This window comes from Ptychodera flava, chromosome 22 (assembly GCF_041260155.1).
Source record: "Ptychodera flava strain L36383 chromosome 22, AS_Pfla_20210202, whole genome shotgun sequence".
NCBI lineage: Eukaryota > Metazoa > Hemichordata > Enteropneusta > Ptychoderidae > Ptychodera > Ptychodera flava.
In genome coordinates this window covers 11,872,183-11,892,852 of record NC_091949.1, presented here as the reverse complement: position 1 = coordinate 11,892,852, position 20,670 = coordinate 11,872,183, and the positions used below count along the sequence as shown (strand labels likewise).

General features: G+C 38.3%; 1 protein-coding gene across 1 annotated transcript; it reads left to right on the top strand.

Annotated features, from left to right (window-relative positions):
• The first annotated feature begins 13,755 nt into the window (after positions 1-13,755).
• LOC139122689 (peptide methionine sulfoxide reductase-like) lies at positions 13,756-19,484 on the top strand. The gene is made up of 5 exons (XM_070688305.1): positions 13,756-13,862; positions 15,278-15,402; positions 16,898-17,070; positions 18,010-18,261; positions 18,821-19,484. The coding sequence occupies exons 2-5, from the start codon at positions 15,280-15,282 to the stop codon at positions 19,065-19,067; spliced, it is 795 nt and encodes a 264-aa protein (XP_070544406.1). The 5' UTR covers positions 13,756-13,862; positions 15,278-15,279; the 3' UTR covers positions 19,068-19,484.
• The last annotated feature ends 1,186 nt before the right edge of the window (positions 19,485-20,670 follow it).

Sequence of the window (20,670 nt, the reverse complement as noted above, 5' to 3'; positions counted from 1 at the left end):
GGAAAGGGGGGTCACCACATTTTCAAAAACATAATACCAACAATAAAGTTCACTTCATGCCATGGCCATGATCGACCCTATTTACCGGCGAGCCGCCTTCGGCGGCCCACTACAATAAATATACTTTCTGTACTACCCATGATCCTCTTGACGGGCAAACGCCTTTGGCGGCCCACTCCAATTAGGTTTACTAAAAGCAATGGCCATGATCGACCCTCTTTACCGGCGGGCCGCCTCTGGCGGCCCACTACAATAAATTGACTTTATACCCAGTGACAATCTTAATGGCTGGATGCCTTCAGCACGCCATGTCCAGTAAAGTTTACTTTATGCAATAGCCATGATCGACCCTCTTTACCGGCAGGCCACCTTTGGTGGCCCACTAGAATAAAGTTGACTTTATGTAATGGCCCATGACCCTCTTAATTGGAGGGCTGCCTTTGGCGAACCACTCAAATAAAGTTTACTTTATGCAATGTCCATGGACATAAGTTGTCTATAGAAATGAAGTTAAAAATTGCCTTACAGTCGTCCTAATTCACAGAGTGACGTTTCAATGGATGTGGCTGAGAAGTTTGTGCACTGGCATCTCTGCTACACGAATAAAGTGCGCTGCGTACCGGAGTTCAAATACAAACCGTGCAGGTAAATTTGACATATGGGTTTTGGTTATTTTTCAGGGGGGGGGTGTCATCAAATTTTTTCGTTTGACAAAGGGGGGGTCATCTTTTTTTCATGAAAAATGCAGGGGGGGGTCTGTATTTTTTTGAACACCGGCGACAAGATTTTGCCCCCCCCCCAGGCCGTAAAAACTGAACGGTCCCTAAATGGTCGTGGTTAAAGTTTTACCATTAGTGCCAAACTTGAATTTGGTTATATCAACTGACATCAGTCATGATTTTCACCTGAGTTGGTCTTGAACCTGAGATTAGAATTCCTTCATACAGAATTCCTCACACAATATGATACCAAATCTGCGATCAAGTTGTGCAATCATATTTTCAAGTTGAGCTTTATGGATTGTGGTACGATGGTTAGAACATAACAATAAGCTTTTAATTCATGCAACAGCTCCCCATGCAGTAATGTTTTACTGGTTTCACTTTGGTTGTCAATTTCATCATATCAGGCATCACAACAAATATTACCAGGGTTCCAGGAACCATTACCTCTTTTTCAATACCTGAAAGCAAAAACACTGCTGTACACCTACTTTGTAATGCCTATTTCAGCTTGTCAGTGCTATTTACAGTATGGGCCCAGGTTAAGTCCAATCCATCCACATCACCAGGTCTATGAAACACTTCAGCCATGTTTACTTGACACAGCCAAACTCACTCCTGCAACGATACAAAAGTTTTCAAACAGAAGATTACAAAGAAGTTCTATAAAATGGTGAGAATTATTTAGCTTTCACCATCAAACTGAGTTTGTTTCAATTACCGGTAGATGCCAAACAGTTGCATTGACCAAGTGCCTTTCACTCATACCTTGGAGGCAACTGGATACAAATCATGATTCTGTTTATGAAACCTTGATTAATAACATACTCTAGCTATCAAGATTTTCTTCAGATATACATTGAAGTCTGAAAGAACTCTGTGATCAGAGGTACATTGTACATATTACCAAACACTGACTAACTCTTGGCTATCCAACGGTCGGCTGACAGTGGGGATGAAATATGATTCTCATATTGAGTAACGATGAACATTGTATAATGAAAAGCCTATCGATCCCCCCCCTCCCCGAAACTGGCGAGTCCCTGAAATAGGTACTACACCAGGTTTCACTGTTTCGGCAGGCCTAAACAATCAAACTCTGTAGTCTGGTTCCCTGCCCTGGTGCACTCTCGGGGCATGGAAGCAGTCAAAAGCTCTACAAGACTTCGGGTCAGGCCTTATATATTCTAGGTGACCGACCCTCAGCTCCGCTGGGAGTCTCGTCGTCTCCGTCCCGTGAAAGGGCCGGGTACCGGCGAGAGACGAGAGTCTGTCTTTCAGGTCAGACCGGCTCGTGACTATGGAGTAGCTTATGGCAGGGCTGTGTGTTACCACAGTCGTTTGGAGAGCTATTCAGCGCTGGGTCTATTCGCCCCATAGACGAGTGTGCAGAAGCGGATTTCTCGCTTCTGCACACTCGTCTATGGGGCGAATAGACCCAGCGCTGAATAGCTCTCCAAACGACTGTGGTGTTACCGGCGTTATACGGCCTCCTGTGGTGGAGGCCGTATAACGCCGGGAATACACAGGCCTGTACGCAGGGCTAACTATGGAGGTACCAAAGACTCACCTGTGACTTCCGACTTCCGGATTTGAGTGGTTATGTCAGTGTGTCAGTAATCAAACAGACTGCACTTTGTGCACACATAACTTTCACACGACGGTTTGTGATTTACATCAACCTTGCGTATATGTATACAGTTTCGTTGTCACACGCTGTTTCGGTGTTGCCCTGTCGTCGGTCGCGATCGACTAAAAATCACGGAGTAATGGAGTAACGTCACTAGAGGGCGCTGTGTAAGCGACTACGCTTACTGCAAACACTGCAAACAATCTGGTCAAGCGGGCAACACGCACGCACCAAAAATAACAGACGCCGTGCGCGGTACGTAAATGTCCTTAATTTATTCGATACCTCCTCTTTTTTATTTTGCCAAAATCTTTATTTGATTCACTGCATTGAAATATTAAAAAATTATCAACAGTTGCAGATTCTGTCCCATTATAAGGCCAGCTTGTTGTTTTTACGAAAATTCAATATCATTCATACATTCTTAGATTTTTGTGAGATAAAAGTCATGAAATGCGAGAAAAATGTTCAAAATTTTATTTAATTATTATTGACAATAGAGCCATTGGATGACGTTAAAATGGTGGGAACCAAAATATTTTCAGCCCCGCCCCGTAATAGGCAGAGCAAAACTTTCAAGCCCCTACTAACCCCAGAATTTTCGAATCTCCCCTGAATTGCTCCAGTACCCACTCCACACCATTATTTGTGAACGCAGCCAAAATGCAAAATTGCCTCAGATATTTAAGTGGTTGGTTGATTGAGGTACAAGCTCTTACCCCATGGTTGGTTAGATAAAACTTGCGGCAAGATTATCCAACTTTCGCAAAATATTCGTTGACGTTTATTTATTTTGACAAACCAGCTCATATAAGAAAGAAAAGTTTAAGATGCTTCGAGCTTCGCATAAGGTGAACAAACATAAACTCAAGCATAAGAAGACAGGATAAAAGAAGTTTTCACAAAAAGTAATTTAAATGAAGCCAATCATGAACTACCGAAATTAAGAAAGCAGTGGTTGGTGAATTGGTTTATCGAAGGCAAAGTTGTGAAATTCTGAAGTTACGATCAAGGAAGCAGAAGTATAAATATACGGGTGCAAGTTTCAGTGTACTCTAGTAATGCGACCTATTTCTACAAGCAATCGATATGTTAGTCCCAATGACAAATGGGAATTTTCTAGGGGAAGGCACTGTCCAAAATTTTCCGCATGTTCTCAAATGAAGAATGAACTGACGTTGTGGTCAGACTCGAGATCGGAATGTCTCATTTTACTGCAAGGGTATTTGTTGAAGTATAGTGTTTGTAACTTCTGATACGTTTATAAATTTTCATAACCATGAATAACAAGCATTTAAAAAGCTTTGATGTTTTTTTACACTGTCGCAAAACTGTATACTATGACATCGAAAGAAAATGACACAATATACCAGATCAGTCAATAAGAACATATCATAAGATGTACGACAACATTGTCGGGTACCACAGAATACCTGAATTAAGGTAGAATGCGCCTCGAAGACAGATATACGGACTCTCAAACTTTTACTATTCTTTTCTGATCTACAACTTCTGAGTGCTCATTTTAACTGTCTTGGCGTATGAAAACTTTTCATCCCCTTAGTTTTTCGAAAATCAAAAATTGATTTTTTTTCTCCATAGAGTTAACACGAGGGGCGGCCATTTTGAATGTCAGATATCGATAAATCTTGGGTAATTTGTTTCTCTAGAACCAAAATGTACACGATGGCGCCAATTTTCATGCGTGATTTTAAAAGGGGACAGTTGTAAGATTCCTTGAGGAAAGTATGAGCAAAAAGTCCTTCATCTTTCATTTTCGAGGGGCATTCTACCTGAATGAAAACTTGTCTGACAGTAACAAGTAAAAGTTTACTGTAAGTCAAACACAGCTACCACCTAAGAAACAAAATTGCTACGCTGAAGAGAAACTGCAGACAAATTATCATAAATGGACAAAAATACTATCAACAATTACTAATCATTTGCGGGACAGAAAACTGTACCGTCACACCTTTGTGCAGCACAGTGACTGTAGCCTGTGACTACTGTTACCAATAAAGTCTCCTTTAACACAAAATCGCGAAGCTCAGAACATTTTCTGAAATTGTTATGGCTTTTTTGTGGCTTGGAATTTGGCTACTTTCGATAAGGATTGATGCAAGGACAAAGAGTCAAAAACTTGCATTATAAGTAAAACGCGCGGTTAACGGGGAAGAAGAATCACGCTGGAATCAGGATAAATGATATTCATATAAAACCGGATCTCATTTCTTCAGTTACACTCTCAAATTTTATAGGCGACGGTGTCATTAGGCTGGAGTGTCAATTTTCAAACACCGTTGTAAATGTGTCGGAGGTTAATCCAGGTGTTTTTTGGATGAAATCTATTCCCGTGATACGTGTAAACTTCAGTCATATTCTAGATAAAGACTTGCGAACAAATGAAATTAATGTTTCTCCTGAACATGACAGATGTTATTATTTAAAATAAGATAAATAAATAAAATAATCTAGCTGTAAAACTGTACTGTAACACCTTTTTGACAAGAAGATTGACTGTAATCTCTCTCTCTCTCTCTCTCTCTCTCTCTCTCTCTCTCTCTCTCTCTCTCTCTCTCTCTCTCTCTCTCTCTCTCTCTGGAATGGCAATGGGACACGGTGGGATGAGATGGGAGTAGGAGAGGAGAGATATATAGAGATTAGAAGATCCATAGGCGGAAATATACCGAGGTGTGCATGTGTGAGAAGGGTAACACGACACCTGAAACCTAAAGGCGCAATAGGGAACATAAAACTAATTTTCACGATTTCAAAATTTCATTTTGTATGAAAATTATAGTTTCAAAATGTCAAACTCCATTTTCGAATTACACCTTTCCAATTCGGGGAAACAAACATTACTTAACCGGACTCGTCTATTTTCATATTGATTACAGGCAAGGGGAGACTGAAAAAGCAAATGCACCGTTTTTTCCTATCGACTATCACTTGGCAAAAACATTAACAAAGGGTACAAAATGGGGAAATACACGAGGCGCTATGGAGATGGTATTGGGTATGAGACAGGTGTCAGCATAGATGTGCGATAGATCTACGTCTAGTGGCTTAAACTATATTATTCTACATGTACACTCCAACCATAGCTTGCAAACTCTGCATATCATTGTGGCGCAAGATTGTCATAGTCATAAACTTGTAAACTGTAAGGAAGTAAAAGTTGACATGAAAGTGCCAAATGTCGTTGGATATGCCCGAAACCACTAGCGACACTTATCAAAATTTGGTGTAGCTACTTGAGGTTAACAGCATTTTTTTTAAGTTCATTAAATATGTAAGATGTCAATCATTTGAGGTGAAACGTATGTCATTCAGTTCACATGTCCAGTCGTCTTTGATGTAGGCTATGAAAATATCATTAAAAAGATGCAAATAAGGAATAAGTTGTAATGAACGTGCTAAATTTCTCACACTATTGTCATATGTTTGTGTTAAACCTTGGTGTGGCAAGTTTTAGACGGCTTTGGTTAAGTTTAACCTATGTATCCCTTATTTTGCAGGTACATTAAATATGCAAATTACCAATTAGCTGACGTCTTTCACTAGTGAAATACATGTATATCATTGCATCATTGATATGAATAGGAACTTTCATCAAGTTTGGACATGAAGGTTTGTTCAATATGTCGCGCTCATAGTCAGGGCAACTACAAGTTAAGCTACCATTCAACAATGTCATTGTCGTGAAAGTGCTAAATGACACCAAAATGTGTCATATGCCTCATAGATGAACATCTGTGACGAGAATCATAAGATCTGATGCTATTATTCTGAGAAGATCTGATTTCTTAACATTGAATCTTGCAAGTTAGCATTAAATGTGCAATCAGCGTCCATAAAAAATTAATCAGTTCTTTCCATTACCAAATAAAATCTATTTACCAATTTTGATTCTGATTCGAGGAATCGTTCATGAAATATCGTGCCGACATCAGACAAACAGACATACAGGCGGTCGGGCAGGCAGACAGACATTCGTACGAAAGTAGCTCACATGTGAGCTGATATAACGACACCTGTACTGGTGAGGGTGGGTTTTCCCATGTTTTCCCTGGGACTAACTCGATAATTAAAATGAAGAATATAACTCAATCAGATCTGTGGATTTTGACAAATTTTCTTCTCAGTCAATTACTTGTGAACGAGAGATTACCGGACAAGTGCGATAAATTGAAGTTGATCCTTATTTTCGATTGAATTTGATTTTCAAAATAACACGACTCGTTCCTATGCCTTGGCTCAATTCGAGACGATATTCACTTGGTTAGAAGTACTAGTCTTCTTCCTTGTTGGCCAGCTTGATTATCGGCAGTAATCCTGTAATTATGTATAACAGTTTCCTACTTCTCTTGTTTGTCTATTTTGTGCTGCATAATGAAAGAAAATACGATGGCTGATGATTAATTCCACAGTTGAAAGCACGCTGTCTACACTTTTCCGACTTCCTGCATGCCGGCTTTGAGGAATTGTACCACATGGTACCTCACCTGGAGTTAGGACTTATTCTGTATGACGTCACAGTTCAATCATATGCATTTCAAACGTCTGTCCGAAAATTTTGACAAGATGTTATCAAAATTTTCAGATTAGTGCTCTGATCTTACATCTGATCATAAGCTGTGGTAATAGGCCAGGTTCACAAATACAAATGCTGTCACGGACACCAAAGGTGATACAGCGCTTGTCATTTGAGTTTGGAGATTCAGTGTTTGGCATACACAGATTTCCTGACTGTGACGTACAAGTGACTAGGATAGCAAAGTTTCAGCATCACGACACAAACGTCCATTTCTATAACATTAGAGGCATACAGGGTCACTTGAGAAGGCGGAAGAAACATTCGATATAACTACGTTTAATTTCATCCCAAAAAAGAGAACAGAAAGTCTTGCCTCACAAGCTTCAACTCGGAAGAGTGTTTTGTAATTGTCTTCAGTTCTCAGTGTGGTTAGCATAAATACAGAGACACAACTTCCCAGTTGCCGATAATGAAATATCTTTAAAGGCTGGAGGACTGCAGCTGTAACCTTGAGTTGAGTGAACGTATGACTTGAGACTCCAGAATTATCGCGATACAGAGTGAGGCAAGCTGACTCTGTACAAGGAGGTTCTGCGTGGGTCATTTTGCATCATCGACAGGTAAAATGGCGTGAACCTTTTTATATGAAATCACACTTTACCCTAATTACAACATGTAGCCTGTTTTCACTCCGAGAAAATATTATCCACAAGGCACGTCCAAGAGCCTGTGTGAACTACTCCTTTCTGTTGAACACACTGAAATAGCCATTCTCTTAGCCTTCCTACAGGCAAAAGTATCACCATCAGAGATGTGAATGCATGTCCAAAAATTACTTTTTAAAAAAAACTTTTATACGATAATTTCCTTGATTAATACTCTGATGGTGACATTTATATCTGTTTATCCATTTATGCAAATGAAGGCTGGGTTCTTGTCATGATTCGTGATGAAATTTGATTAAACTTTGGGGTGACTATTGACGCCACGTATTCTAGCGAGGAGATCAATTCGGACACCGTCGTGGGTGGAGGGACGGTGATTCGGAGTAATATCAGAAGGAAAACGTGAAAATTAATTTCCCCGACAGCTCGAATCATCAGGCTTTGTTACGTTGAACGATATCGTGATAAACGTTTCTCGCCTTGGTAATATTTGACCATTTTCGTCAACCCTGCAGCGTACTTGAGATATGCACTGAGTTCTTTGAAAATGTTGAACAACATATTTGTTCATTCTCGACGTCAACAACGAATAGTGGTTTTTATTTACCAATTGTCTTTCTCTACGCTTCAGATCATTTGATTGTAAGATACGATGTCTGCCGAAGAATTCGGTAATTTTATCAAGCGGGAATCGATTCCTCTCGTGATCCGCTCGGCACTTTACTGGTTAGGGTATTTCAACATATCCCACACACCGCCCTACTACATTTGTGAAAGGTGTAGGGGAGTCTGGCAACGCGCAGCTGAGGTCAAAGGTCCTTTCCCGGGGTTTCTCTACCAACCCCACACTAGCAAGCATGTGATGTCCACGATGGATAGAAAAGAGACAGAAGACGAGTCGAGCGTTATAGTTTTGCAAGACTTGGGAGACTCAAAGTCCACGGACGATAAATCGAAGAGAGGAACAGCTAACGCTGAAAGTTGTCACATGTGCGACGATTTCGGCTTTGCAGATGACAATACTGATAAAGGTAACCAGAAGTCTACAAATTTTAAATTACTTAACTGTCAAAGGAAATTTGACCAGAACTTTAAAACATCGAATCGTTTCTCCTGCAAACCCCTTTCTCGGCTTTGATGATAAATTGAATAAGAATATATTTTCTGGATAAGACTTCATGCAAAAATATTTTCAATAAGCGTTACGTTTTACCACGTTTTATTGTCGGCTTCCAGCATCCATTATTATCGCAGGAACAATATCCATTTCTTAATTCACTGTTAATGCTATACCTAATCTAGAACATGATAATGTCAAGCGCATGCCGATCGGTTTTTCATTTCTATATTATCACTTCTGTTTTTTAGGAACTTCAAGAAGTTCCCGATGGCAAGTCGCCTGTACATGGTTTTGGATTCTCGTGATGATTGGTTTGTTTTCTTACGCCATCATAAGTCGTTTCAACAAATATTACGGAAGAAGCGACAAATTGCTAACATTTATATCGTTTCTATTCTACGCATTGTGTATGCTCATTCCTGTCTTACTACGCATGCTTTCTCTACCGCCGTTTGGACGAGTCGAGGCACTGTCCTGTCGGTACATCCGGGTCAGTTTGATGCACTTGGATGTGAGGAGATACACAAAAATAGGTTACATTTTCTTAGCATTTCCAGTGGTTTGTACTGTGGTCCGTGTTGCCTTCAATGTTATTGTATTCGAGCTGCATATGTCTCCGTGTTTGCCAAAGCAAAAGTTTACATATAACACCGCTTTTTCTGTTGTCACCGGTATTTTGGGATATTTTTTCTTCGCTTCTTTTTGTTACATTATGTATCTTCTTCACCGCGCAGTCGACAGAGAAATAAATGCGCTCATATCGTTTGTGAACTCAGACGATATTCATGTTCAAACGTGTTTCAGAAAGATAATTGGCAGCTTCATGAGATTCAGTCCACTCCAAAACCTTTTATGTCGATGGATGGTTTTTCAGCTTTCGTTTGTGACTTGAAGATTTATTTACAGCTTCGTTGGAATTACGCAATGAATGTAAACGACTTTCATCATGCAAAACCTCTGATGTTGATGATCACAATCTGGTGTGAAATTGCAATGTTTCTGATCCTTCCAGTGATCGCTGTTGGCGGGTTCCATATCGAGCACGTATGGCGCCGCTTCAGGTCATCAGTGAACTTCACTGCCGCTGCAAAGGATCTGTCATTCTGGGACAAAATGTCAATGTTCGATGCCAAAATCAAGCCTCCAAAGATGGCAGGCAAAGTTGCCTTTATCTTGGCAACGGTCAGTGGTATTATGGCGGTGAATTTCGGTGTGCAGAGCGTTTCTGTCTGGTCAAACGTGAACCACGGCGATTGCTTCAACTCCTCTGTGTCGATAAATACAACTGACTATTCAAATTTGGCTGTTAACTTAACAGAAAGGTTTTGAATCCGGTAAAAACATCGGGTGATGAAAATGAGTCGGCAACTTTAAAAAACGCCAGGTCGTGAACTGTGTCGAACAATTTATTGCAGAGGTCCTTTTTGTACATAAATGTTCGAGACCAAATTATCATTGGTTGAGCTTATTTTGTACTACTTTGTTAACTAGAAAATAATTTTGAAACCATGGCAACAACTGTGCACAAATATGGACTTGAATTCATTGAATATTGATATATTCAAAAAAAATAAGTCAATACTTTTTGAGCTTCATTTCGATAGTAAAAAACGTAGCGGTATTCGTATGGTGACTGTAGGTTATTTCAGTCAAAAAATGAAATCCCCACGTTGTATTCAGGATGTATATGACCGGTTGAAAAACCATCTTGTGCTAGATCTATTAAAATAGATTCGGAGACTGAAGTTTATGTCATTTCAGTCGAAAAATGAAATTCTCACGCCGCAGTTGGTATTCAGGAACCATAATCGTTTGATAACCAATGTCCTGCTCGATCAATTAAAATATAGATTCGGAGACTGCCCCAACATCAACGAAACCGTGAACTTGGTTTAAATAAAGCAGAGACAGCATGCGTGAGTCTACATCGTTTCTGCTAGACCAGTTTGGACAAATTATAACGAAGGATCCAGAAATGAGTTTTGAATATATGTACTGATTATATCGCTACACGAATTTATCATGCGGAGATTCTTCGACATCACCAGTATGATAGAGGATAACGACTTTACAAAACTTAAAAAAAGAGCTGCTAGGGTTATATCGGGAGTAGATGCAAGAGTTTCTTTCCGCTTCATTCTTCCAAGTCTCTATTTGCTACCTAATGATTTACGTATTAATTTTTTTGTTGCTGTTCAGACATGCAAATATTGAATGGTTTTGCACCTGGCTATTGACAGCAGTTTTCTTATGTTTCTGAGATGTATCATTTCAAAACTCGAAGCTCCAGCAATGTTGATCTGTATGTTCCAAATTTTAAGACAGCAACTGGACAGAGATCGTTTGTATACCGTACTGCAAACATTTGGAATAATATATTCCTTCATCTATAGAGAATACATAGCAGAAAGTTTGTCACAGTTTAAAAGCGCAGTTACGTAGTTTTCTACATGCGATGGCTCTTAATCACTCGATTAGGTGCAATCAGTTATTTTTAACTTTCGTATTTTATCTTGACTGAAGTAAATTTTTATTTTTTGTTTGGATATCTGTGTATATCAATATTGTGTAACTCAGAATACCCTCATGACATAAACGGAAATAAAGTAACAATAACAATAATTTGTGTAGGTCGGGGTATCTCATCTTTTGTTGATTTCAATATATGGATGTTGCATACAGTCAGTGAAGCAAGCCCCACGAGAAGTCTTATGCTTATGTAGTAATTTGTTAATAAAATTGAAGAACTCTAATTTGTTTTGACTGTTGTTACAACTACATGTAAAGGAACACCACTGTGACCAAAAGGATCCCATAACTGCAAGTGCCGTGGAGGTACCCAGTACGGGCCCGGGGCCGACCGTTACACTCCGATATGTCCTCGCCTTATTCTTTTTTCCCTGTCATGTTTATGTCTTTACAAAATCGACTAGCCTGAAAATTATCTTGAGCAATTTTCACATCGCAAGTTTTTCTCATCACCGCCCCGTATGCCGCACGTGTTATATTTCTAGTAATGAATAAAGGCAGCCTTTTTCTTGCTGTGGATCCGTAGCCCTGCCACCCCTGACTGTTTATATTATACGAGGCTAAGGATCGGCAGCAACCTTTTTCATGCTAAGGCACACTGACATACATGTACATACATTTGATTAAACAAGATATCGCAAAGTATTTTGAATAATGTTACAATCTTCACTCCTATCAGGAGTCACAGAATAGATTGTTCTTGATGTTTGTGTCCTTTGTACATTGTGTGTGTACGGCACAGGAAACTCAGTGTCCGATGTTTCTTGTTGTTTTTTTTTTCTATATTTGTTTTCGAACACATACAATTATAGTAAATAACAACATACCTGGAACATGAAAACGTATGTAATGAATAAAGAGAACATCAAAGACTGAGTTCCCTGTGGTGTGCATAGAAAAATAGACTGTTGGACAATCTCCCGTGCCTTCTTTGTCTAAAATACCGATATAGCCGCCCACAGTTGCTAGTGCCGTGGAGTGTGCTTGTCCCCAAAATCGAGACCCGAAAGCTTGAAGGCGAGTGCCCCAGAGAAACGATCGAACTACCGGCCACAATCGCACAAGCGGCTGTCGTTGTATTGAATTATTAAGCAGAAATTTTTTTCCAACTAGGTGTTCGGTACCAGGGTACAAGTTTTGTCAATTTCAGTATTGGAACAGATTATGGATTATAAAGGTAAACAGATTATAATTGAATGGCGTTCGACTAAATGATGGAAAAAATTATTTCGTCATCTGGAAGGGAACCAACGCAATATGTGATACATTTATTTGCATTTAGTCAATCAGCCAATGGGCGAAAGATCATTTTATTTCTGAATTGCAAATCGGAACCTGATATATGCTTTCTCGTCTCTTCTCCGTCATGAAATTTCACGCTCCATCCTCCGCCATCATATATATGTATATATATATATATATATATATATATATATATATATATATATATATATATATATATATATATATATATATATATATATATATATATATAATATATATACACACACATACATGGTGTTTTTTGGGGGTTAGGTTGCCATTTTTGAAGTTTCACGCGTGCCTTGGGGGGGGGGGTCATCATTTTTGCATAACTATTGCAACTGTAAGAAGGCAAGATGTGTCCGATACAGTGCTACACCCAAAGTATCAAATCATATGACATTGGAAACTATTGTGCAAACTATAAACAATTTCCCTATATACATTGTAACAAGCTATATCTAGTAAATTTATATATGTTTGATATTTTATGTAAATGTGCTTTGCTTAAAGTGGGAGGTAAAAAGTATATGTGTGTACACGAAATTTGATTTTTGGATTCTATAAAAATAATATGACCGTTAAATTTTGAGACATGGTTTCCTAATGCACTAAAGCCCATATCCCTTCAGTGGGTAGAATTCATGGAAAACCAAGAGAGAATAGGAAGATATTTTGAGGTCAACAAATTTCAAGAGTTACAGCTAGTGGGGCTTCAAAGCTTTTGTCCCCTTGGATTTTGAATAGCAAATTGTAGTTTACAAAATTATTTATTGTAATTTTCATTGAAATACTTAAAACCTCGCATAAAAGTGATTATTAGTAGAGGTTAATTAAAAAGTATTCTTTGAAAGTTCAAAGATACGTGCACGTCAGTTAAGATATTATTGATTAGGAGACTGTGACATGCAGGGGCAGGGTCACTGTTTTCTAAGCATAAAAATTGAAGAGGGCCCCTAATTTTAGCGCAAACACTTTTGAAGGTTTTCTATTATTCGCGCATCAACATTTTGAAAAAACACCGTCCCCCTTAATTTCTGTCCAGTCCCTAAAATTCTTCAAGTCCCTTATCTGCTTATGGACGCAACCTGGAGAGGGAAAAGCAGACATGCTGTGTGCATGTAGGTAGAACAAATCGTATTTCTTCCAAAATGCTGTGTGGTATACTCGGCAGTCGACAACAATAGAATAACGGCCACTGACTGCACTGACCTATTTGACACATGGGCATGATGTGGAATTAGGTCAACGTTGGTGTCAGAGGTCGTTTTAAGGTCACTATTTATCAGGTGACTTGGGGTGAGGTGTCGGCGTCTGACGCTTTGCTGTACGTGCAACTCAACCTGCACGAAGTAAATGACGGAGTAAGACTGTAGCATATGGAACCTGTTTTCAAGTAAGGCGCTTTTCATCTGATTTCATTATGCAAAACTTATTAGATCTGTGAGCTTTTCAAATAACAATAATTCACGTCAACGTTGCTAGCATTGAATTGGATCTCCAGATGGGCTCCAGACGATGTGATATTTTTGTGAAACTGGAGGGTGTACGCTCCCAATAGTCTTTCTCAAAAACAACAGTCAACAACAACTTCAGAGTCTCCATTCAGCGTCCGGGTTTCCAAGACGTGCACCAGTTGTATCCATAACTGTTCGGTCGATAATGTTTGGATATATCTGCATGCACACATAATATCAATATCCACAAACATCAGGGTAAAAAAAATCGACTTCCAGAGCTTTTTCTAGGGCTCGGCGGCCCACAGACTAGAGGTACTGTTTGCTTTGACAACAATTCACTCCGATGTGTCTGACTTTGGCCAAACAAACGTGGCATTAGCCCTACGAGTATGGCGAGAGTGTCCGGCTTTGGCTACGCCGCCTCCGCGGCGTAGCCAAAGCCGGCCCTCTCGCCATACTCGTAGGGCTAACGTGGCATGTCAATGTGTACAAATCGCAGGCACTCATGAACCCGTTCAACATATACAGTGTACTAGTAGTCCCGGGGAGTGTATATGTTGACAGTGTATCATTGCACCTATTTTTAATCATAAAAGCCAAGTTGTCAGGACATTTTAAAAAGTCACAATATCAACTCCAAAAGAAGTTTTTGATTGATCTATTTTAGGGTTTTTGATTTGGCAATTGGTCTAAACTTACCAGAAGTTAACAAAAGTTAAAGTTTTACAAAACTTTTCAACAACGTGTTGGAATCCAGCGAAATTCAGAAGCAGTATGAACTTTATCATTAGTGTATAATCACAGACAGTCAATAAAACCATAGACCCTCGAGAACGAGGGTCTATGATAAAACCTAATGATCTGGCTGTGATTGTCCGCTACAGAGATGGAATATAACTGTCTGATATACTGTGTTACAGTAAGAAGGAAAATAGAGGAAAAACTTGATAGACTGCAGTTTGTTTTTGCCAAAGTTTGAAAAAAATGATGAAATTGTAAACAAACTTTTTCTAATATTGCCGATGTACATGTAGCAGACCTAACGAGACAAGATGACTGGAGATTCTCTGATATATGTTAACCAGCCTACCAACGTATAAAATCTTGACTTTATTGACCGATTTGGAGATATATACTGGCCAGCCATCGTGTTCTGAAACTAGTTCTGAAACATGTAGGCTTATGGTAAAAACTTACAGTAGCACCAACTTAAAAGTGTTACAGATACCACAATGTTTCCGTAAGCAATTGTGATGATGAAAATTTTCTTGTTTTCAATTTTTGATGATACTTATCACTGTTAAATTCATCAATACATTGTTCGTTTGTTTATTTCATTTTTTTTTGTCAGCCATGAAATTCTGGAATTGTCTTCTCATGACATGTTGCATTTTTGCAACCATGACAACAGTTGCTATGGAGGATGAGGAAGAAGAAGACTGTGATGGCTTTGAGAGTCAGCTACTGAAACACATGGTACTGTCTAAAGGATGAGTTTATCATTATTGTTAAGTGATCATGACACAACAAATCCGAGTCATCAGTTTTTTCACAAAGGACCTGACGGCCATTATGAATAATAATGAATTGGTCAGTTTGTCTTCAGTTACTGGAAAAATTAAATCCACATTGTATAAGTTTTGGCAATTTTGCTGAAATCATAAACAATCTGATAGACTTGTTCCAAGTCTATGGGCATATCAATATCAAATTAGAGTAAATTAAAGGAGTAAATGCTCTGTCACGCTTGTAGTGGTACAGGTAGGCAATTGTGTAGATTGTGGGGTGGACACCAGCCAGTATTACTGCTTCCAAGAAAAGTAGAGCAACTGGGGATCAGTCTAGTGTTAAATATATTATGTACAAACAGAGAGACCCTTAATCGTGACATTTGTAGCTCTTCTTATGTGAATTTGTGTTATAAACACTGATTTTCCTCTTCCACTAGGAAGAAATATTTTTCAAAGATTTTTCACCAACAATCATCACATTGAATGACCTCAGATCAAACATTAACTTTAAAAGGTTAATTTTCAAATCACACAACAAGCAGTAGTATTGAAACTGTTGAAAACAACCTATAGAAATGTTATAGTTCAAACGTAATATAATTTCAATTCACATGTAAAATGTTCTAGCTGCAGGTGTTATTCATATATATGTGTAGATCGATATACATGACTGTTTCATGAAAAAATAATTTTTAAAAGGATAGTATGTTATACTATCATCAGGATATTAAACTCTTTGACTGCCAGTCTACAGCTTCAATTCAATAAAAGTTGTGCAACACCTTTGCTTAAAATGCTTTATATGATCAAAACATGACCAGTAATAAATATTTATTGTTAATGTGATAAGAGATATCACGACCTAGGCTAATTTACATATTGTAACCATGGTAACCACAACTTATCAATAGTTCTCATCAGTAGTAGTACTAAAAGATGGTTGACATATTCTTGGACGGTGTAAAGGTTAAAAACGTGTGAGTTTTAGTCAAATGCAATAACAGTGAAGCTATAAAATATATAAAGTGCGCACAGAAGTCATTTTAAACATTGTGGTACATTCATGACATTTGGCCTTAACCCTTTTCCTGCCAAGTTCATATTTCACCATCAGGTGAAGTTGGTTTAAACTAGTAAAACAAAACATGTTCCATATGGTGCATTTTAACAAAGACTTGAAGACTTAAAGGTCCCTGAAGACAGAGATACTGTAAACATGATTTTTACAGACTAAAGTTGCTATAACATACCAAGCCGCAATACTGTTTTTTACTGACTTGGCAGATGGGGAAGTGATACCCTGTCTGGGAGGTAAAGGGTTGAATTTGTTAATAACTGTATGGATTGATCGATTGATAAAAATAACTTGTCTAAACATGTAGTGTATGTGTAATATACATTTGGAAAGCTACTATATTTGGAAATAACTCTTGGCTGTGGTTGATGTTTCTGTTTTTCAGTTTGAGAAAAATGACCTGCCCTATAAGGAGCCAGATGTGAAAACAGTAAAAGCCACTTTTGCCATGGGTTGTTTTTGGGGAGTTGAATCAGTCTTTGGAGGAACGCCCGGAGTGATCCGTGTCAAGTGTGGCTACATAGGAGGTGAAAAGAAAAATCCTACATATAGAGATTTGTAAGTAAATATTATGCCTTCTAAATACTCTCTCCCCATCCCCTCCCCACCTAGTCCTTCAAGTCCATTTCTGTGGCGTACCCTCTTCCATTTGCCATATGTGCACTATGGTCTCATCTCAACAGAAATGGCTAACGAAAATATATATCCTATCACTGTGTTAGAATATAATGTAATAAGTATGCCAACACCAACATTTCAGATTTCATGATTTCTATCAGGTTTATAGTCAATTCACCACTGTTTGAGGTCTTGTCAGGACAATAAATTATTTTTTATTCAAACCAGTGAATTGTAATTCTGTTGATTCAAATAGTAAAGAATATGTACAATAAGTGTACTACCACCACACTAGACTACTGGACCACTAGGTCACCTTGACACTGATCATGCAGGGACCACCAGAAAGAAACACTCAGTGTTTGGTAAATGTTTGTTGTAATGAGGCATAGTGGTTTTGAAGCCTTGCTTCCCTGAAACACTGTCCAGACTATCAAGGATAAAACTGCTGATAAATATCTTTAAAGTGCACAAATTCTAGTAATAAACTTCTTCCATATCAGAGTAGGTCCTCTAGATAAATTTAAGGACTCTGAAATCAAGCGGTAACCCTTTCAAATCCATGGTTCAATGCAAACCCTTTATTTTCAATGGTGAGTAAGGTTCGGAATATATCTGTTTATATTGAATTTAGGATACAAGGGTTAGCTAACCTCAAGGATTACACACCAAGTGCCCTCTGCTTTAGATATTACTATGCCTATTCTCATACACCTGGCATAAAAAGGTATTTTAGGGTATTATCTGTACCACACAACATGTCTCCACTACAAAGACTGTTCAGAACAAAAAAAATTCTCAGCAATTTCTGAGCTCTTGAGTCTCAGACTTTATGATAATCTTTGTTGTTATGACTACATGACATGATCACCATTTCAGAGGGGACCATACAGAAGCAGTTGAACTGGAATACGATCCTGAGAAGACAGACTTCAGCAAATTATTACAGGTATTCTGGGAGAATCATGATCCTGCCGAGCAGCACAAACGTCAGTACATGTCGGCCATCTTTGTTCACGATGAAGAACAAGAAAAACTGTCCAAAAAGAGCATGGAAGAACAGCAAAAGAAAAATGAAGACAAGATAGTTACACAGATCTTACCAGCTGGTACATTCTACGATGCTGAAGAGTAAGTTGCATTTTCTGCAACAATTTTTGAGTAAAACAGTCATTTTTGGGCAATGTCAAGTTCTTTTGGGCATACATATCATGGTAAAGGCACACAACAGGTTCGATGTCATCACTCTGTCGATCAAGCCATCAACAAGCCTGATCATTGACAGGTTCCTTAAAAAAAACTCATTTTGATGCATTGAAAATGCAATGTGATTTACATTTGTTTTACTACTGTAACAACGATTCTATTTTTTGAAATTTTTTTTCAAAAATTAATGAGAATGTAATTAGAACAGTCATTCCAGTTGCCTTCATGTTTGATTTTCAGGTTCTACTGCACTTTGGTGTCACAGAGAATCAATCCACTTTCATCAGTGTTTTCTTTGACAAAGCATACTTATTACAATTGTTATTCATTCATATAATCATCATAACTTCACAATTTGCAACTTCAATTGTGCATGAAAAATAATTTTTGAAATTAGTACAGTCTCATCACATTAAATCAAATATTCATTGTAATTAAATATGCTTTAGGATGCTTTTTAAAATTTGTTCTGCATTTTCCACAGCTACCATCAGAAATATTTTCTCCGCTTCCATGACAACCTGTTGAGCAGCCTGGGCATGGGTGATAAAGAATTACTGAATTCATATCGTGCATCTCGTCTGCTTGGATACATCACTGGCCATGGGAAAGAGGACAATTTCAAGAATGAAGTGGACAAGTTAGCGTTGACAGCGGATCAAGCTGGTTATGTGAGAAAGTTCATGAAAAATAAAGATATGGGCTCCTGTGCTGCAAAGAAAAACCCTTGAAACCTCTTGGAGGTGAAACTGATAATTTGCTATTCTGCCCTCAGTGGTGGGAAAATGAAAGTGGGCTTAGGTAAGTTCCAATGAAACTTGGCAGATGATGCCCTCTATGGTCACAATTGGAAAGGCAATCTTAGAAATCTTGGATGATGCAACTTGGGAGATGTGAGCTGTCATCACATAATAGAATTATTGAAATATTAAAAATTTTACTTGCAGTTAAGACATTCTTGTGATATACATGCAGCAAAAGGACCGTGACTTCCAAATAGATTAGATTTCAAGATCTGTAAAAATTTCATCAAGATATATTTTTAATACAAATGTTGACCAAAAAACTTCATAATTCATGCAGTGATGTATAACTTAAAAAATTTCTATACTCTATAAATTTTTGAGTAAATTTCACAGTATCACTGATATCCACTGGTTTGCACATGTTATTTATATTCAGAACTTACACTCTTGCAATACTAACATATACTACAATCTTCCCATGGCCAGATTTTGGCAGAATCCCGTCATTTTCTACATGGATATTTGGAATTGTGCACCGGACATGCAGCCAATAAAGTTAAAAGTACTTTGGAAATTCTCCTTTTAAACTAACAGAAGTTACACTCTTGCAATACTAACATATACTACAATCTTCCCATGGCCAGATTTTGGCAGAATCCCGTCATTTTCTACATGGATATTGGAATTGTGCACCGGACATGCAGCAAATAAAGTTAAAAGTACTTTGGAAATTCTCCTTTAAACTTACAGAAGTTGCACTCTTGCAATATTAACATATACTACAATCTTCCCATGGCCAGATTTTGGCAGAATCCCGTCATTTTCTACATGGATATTTGGAATTGTGCACCGGACATGCAGCCAATAAAGTTAAAAGTACTTTGGAAATTCTCCTTTTAAATAACCGTCATGGTCAATAGCAAAGTGCAAAGGTTACAGTCATGAACGCAAATGAGATAGGTGATATACTGGACATTCACAAGGCTGTAACAGCCTCTTATGCTATTGTGACCTTTGTCAGTCAGAGAACAAATCACAGTGCACCTTTTGCTCTTGGTCTGTGGAAAAGCATACTCCATGGTACTTGCCACGGTGGCTGGGTCTGCATTTTAGGTAAAGAAGGCCCTGGAACCAGGAACTGTCAACAGTCTGGCTGTTGTCACCAATGGGTTAATCTATCGGCAAACACATCAGTGACATTATCTGAAAACATAGATTTGTGACAATAACATTTTGCCAGGCCATTGAATTTTATTCTCCTATATTTCCATAAAATGTTGATAGTATGTTTCCAACTATTCTCATTAGAACCCCTGAGAGAGAAACTGAATTCTTCAGTTGTAGGTCTCATCCTTTGTCCAGGCACTCTAAAATCCATACTCTGTATATTAAAAAACTTCTGAATGTTTATAATAATTGTCATAATGATTATAAAGTCAAAACAAACATCTGGGATCACCTTGGAATATTTGGGTATGGACCCACTTAAAAAATAATCTGATGTTGGGAAATCTTTGATATGGATCCCACAAAAGTTGTAAAACATTCCTTGGAAAGGTTACACAAGAGACCAAGATAAAACACCATG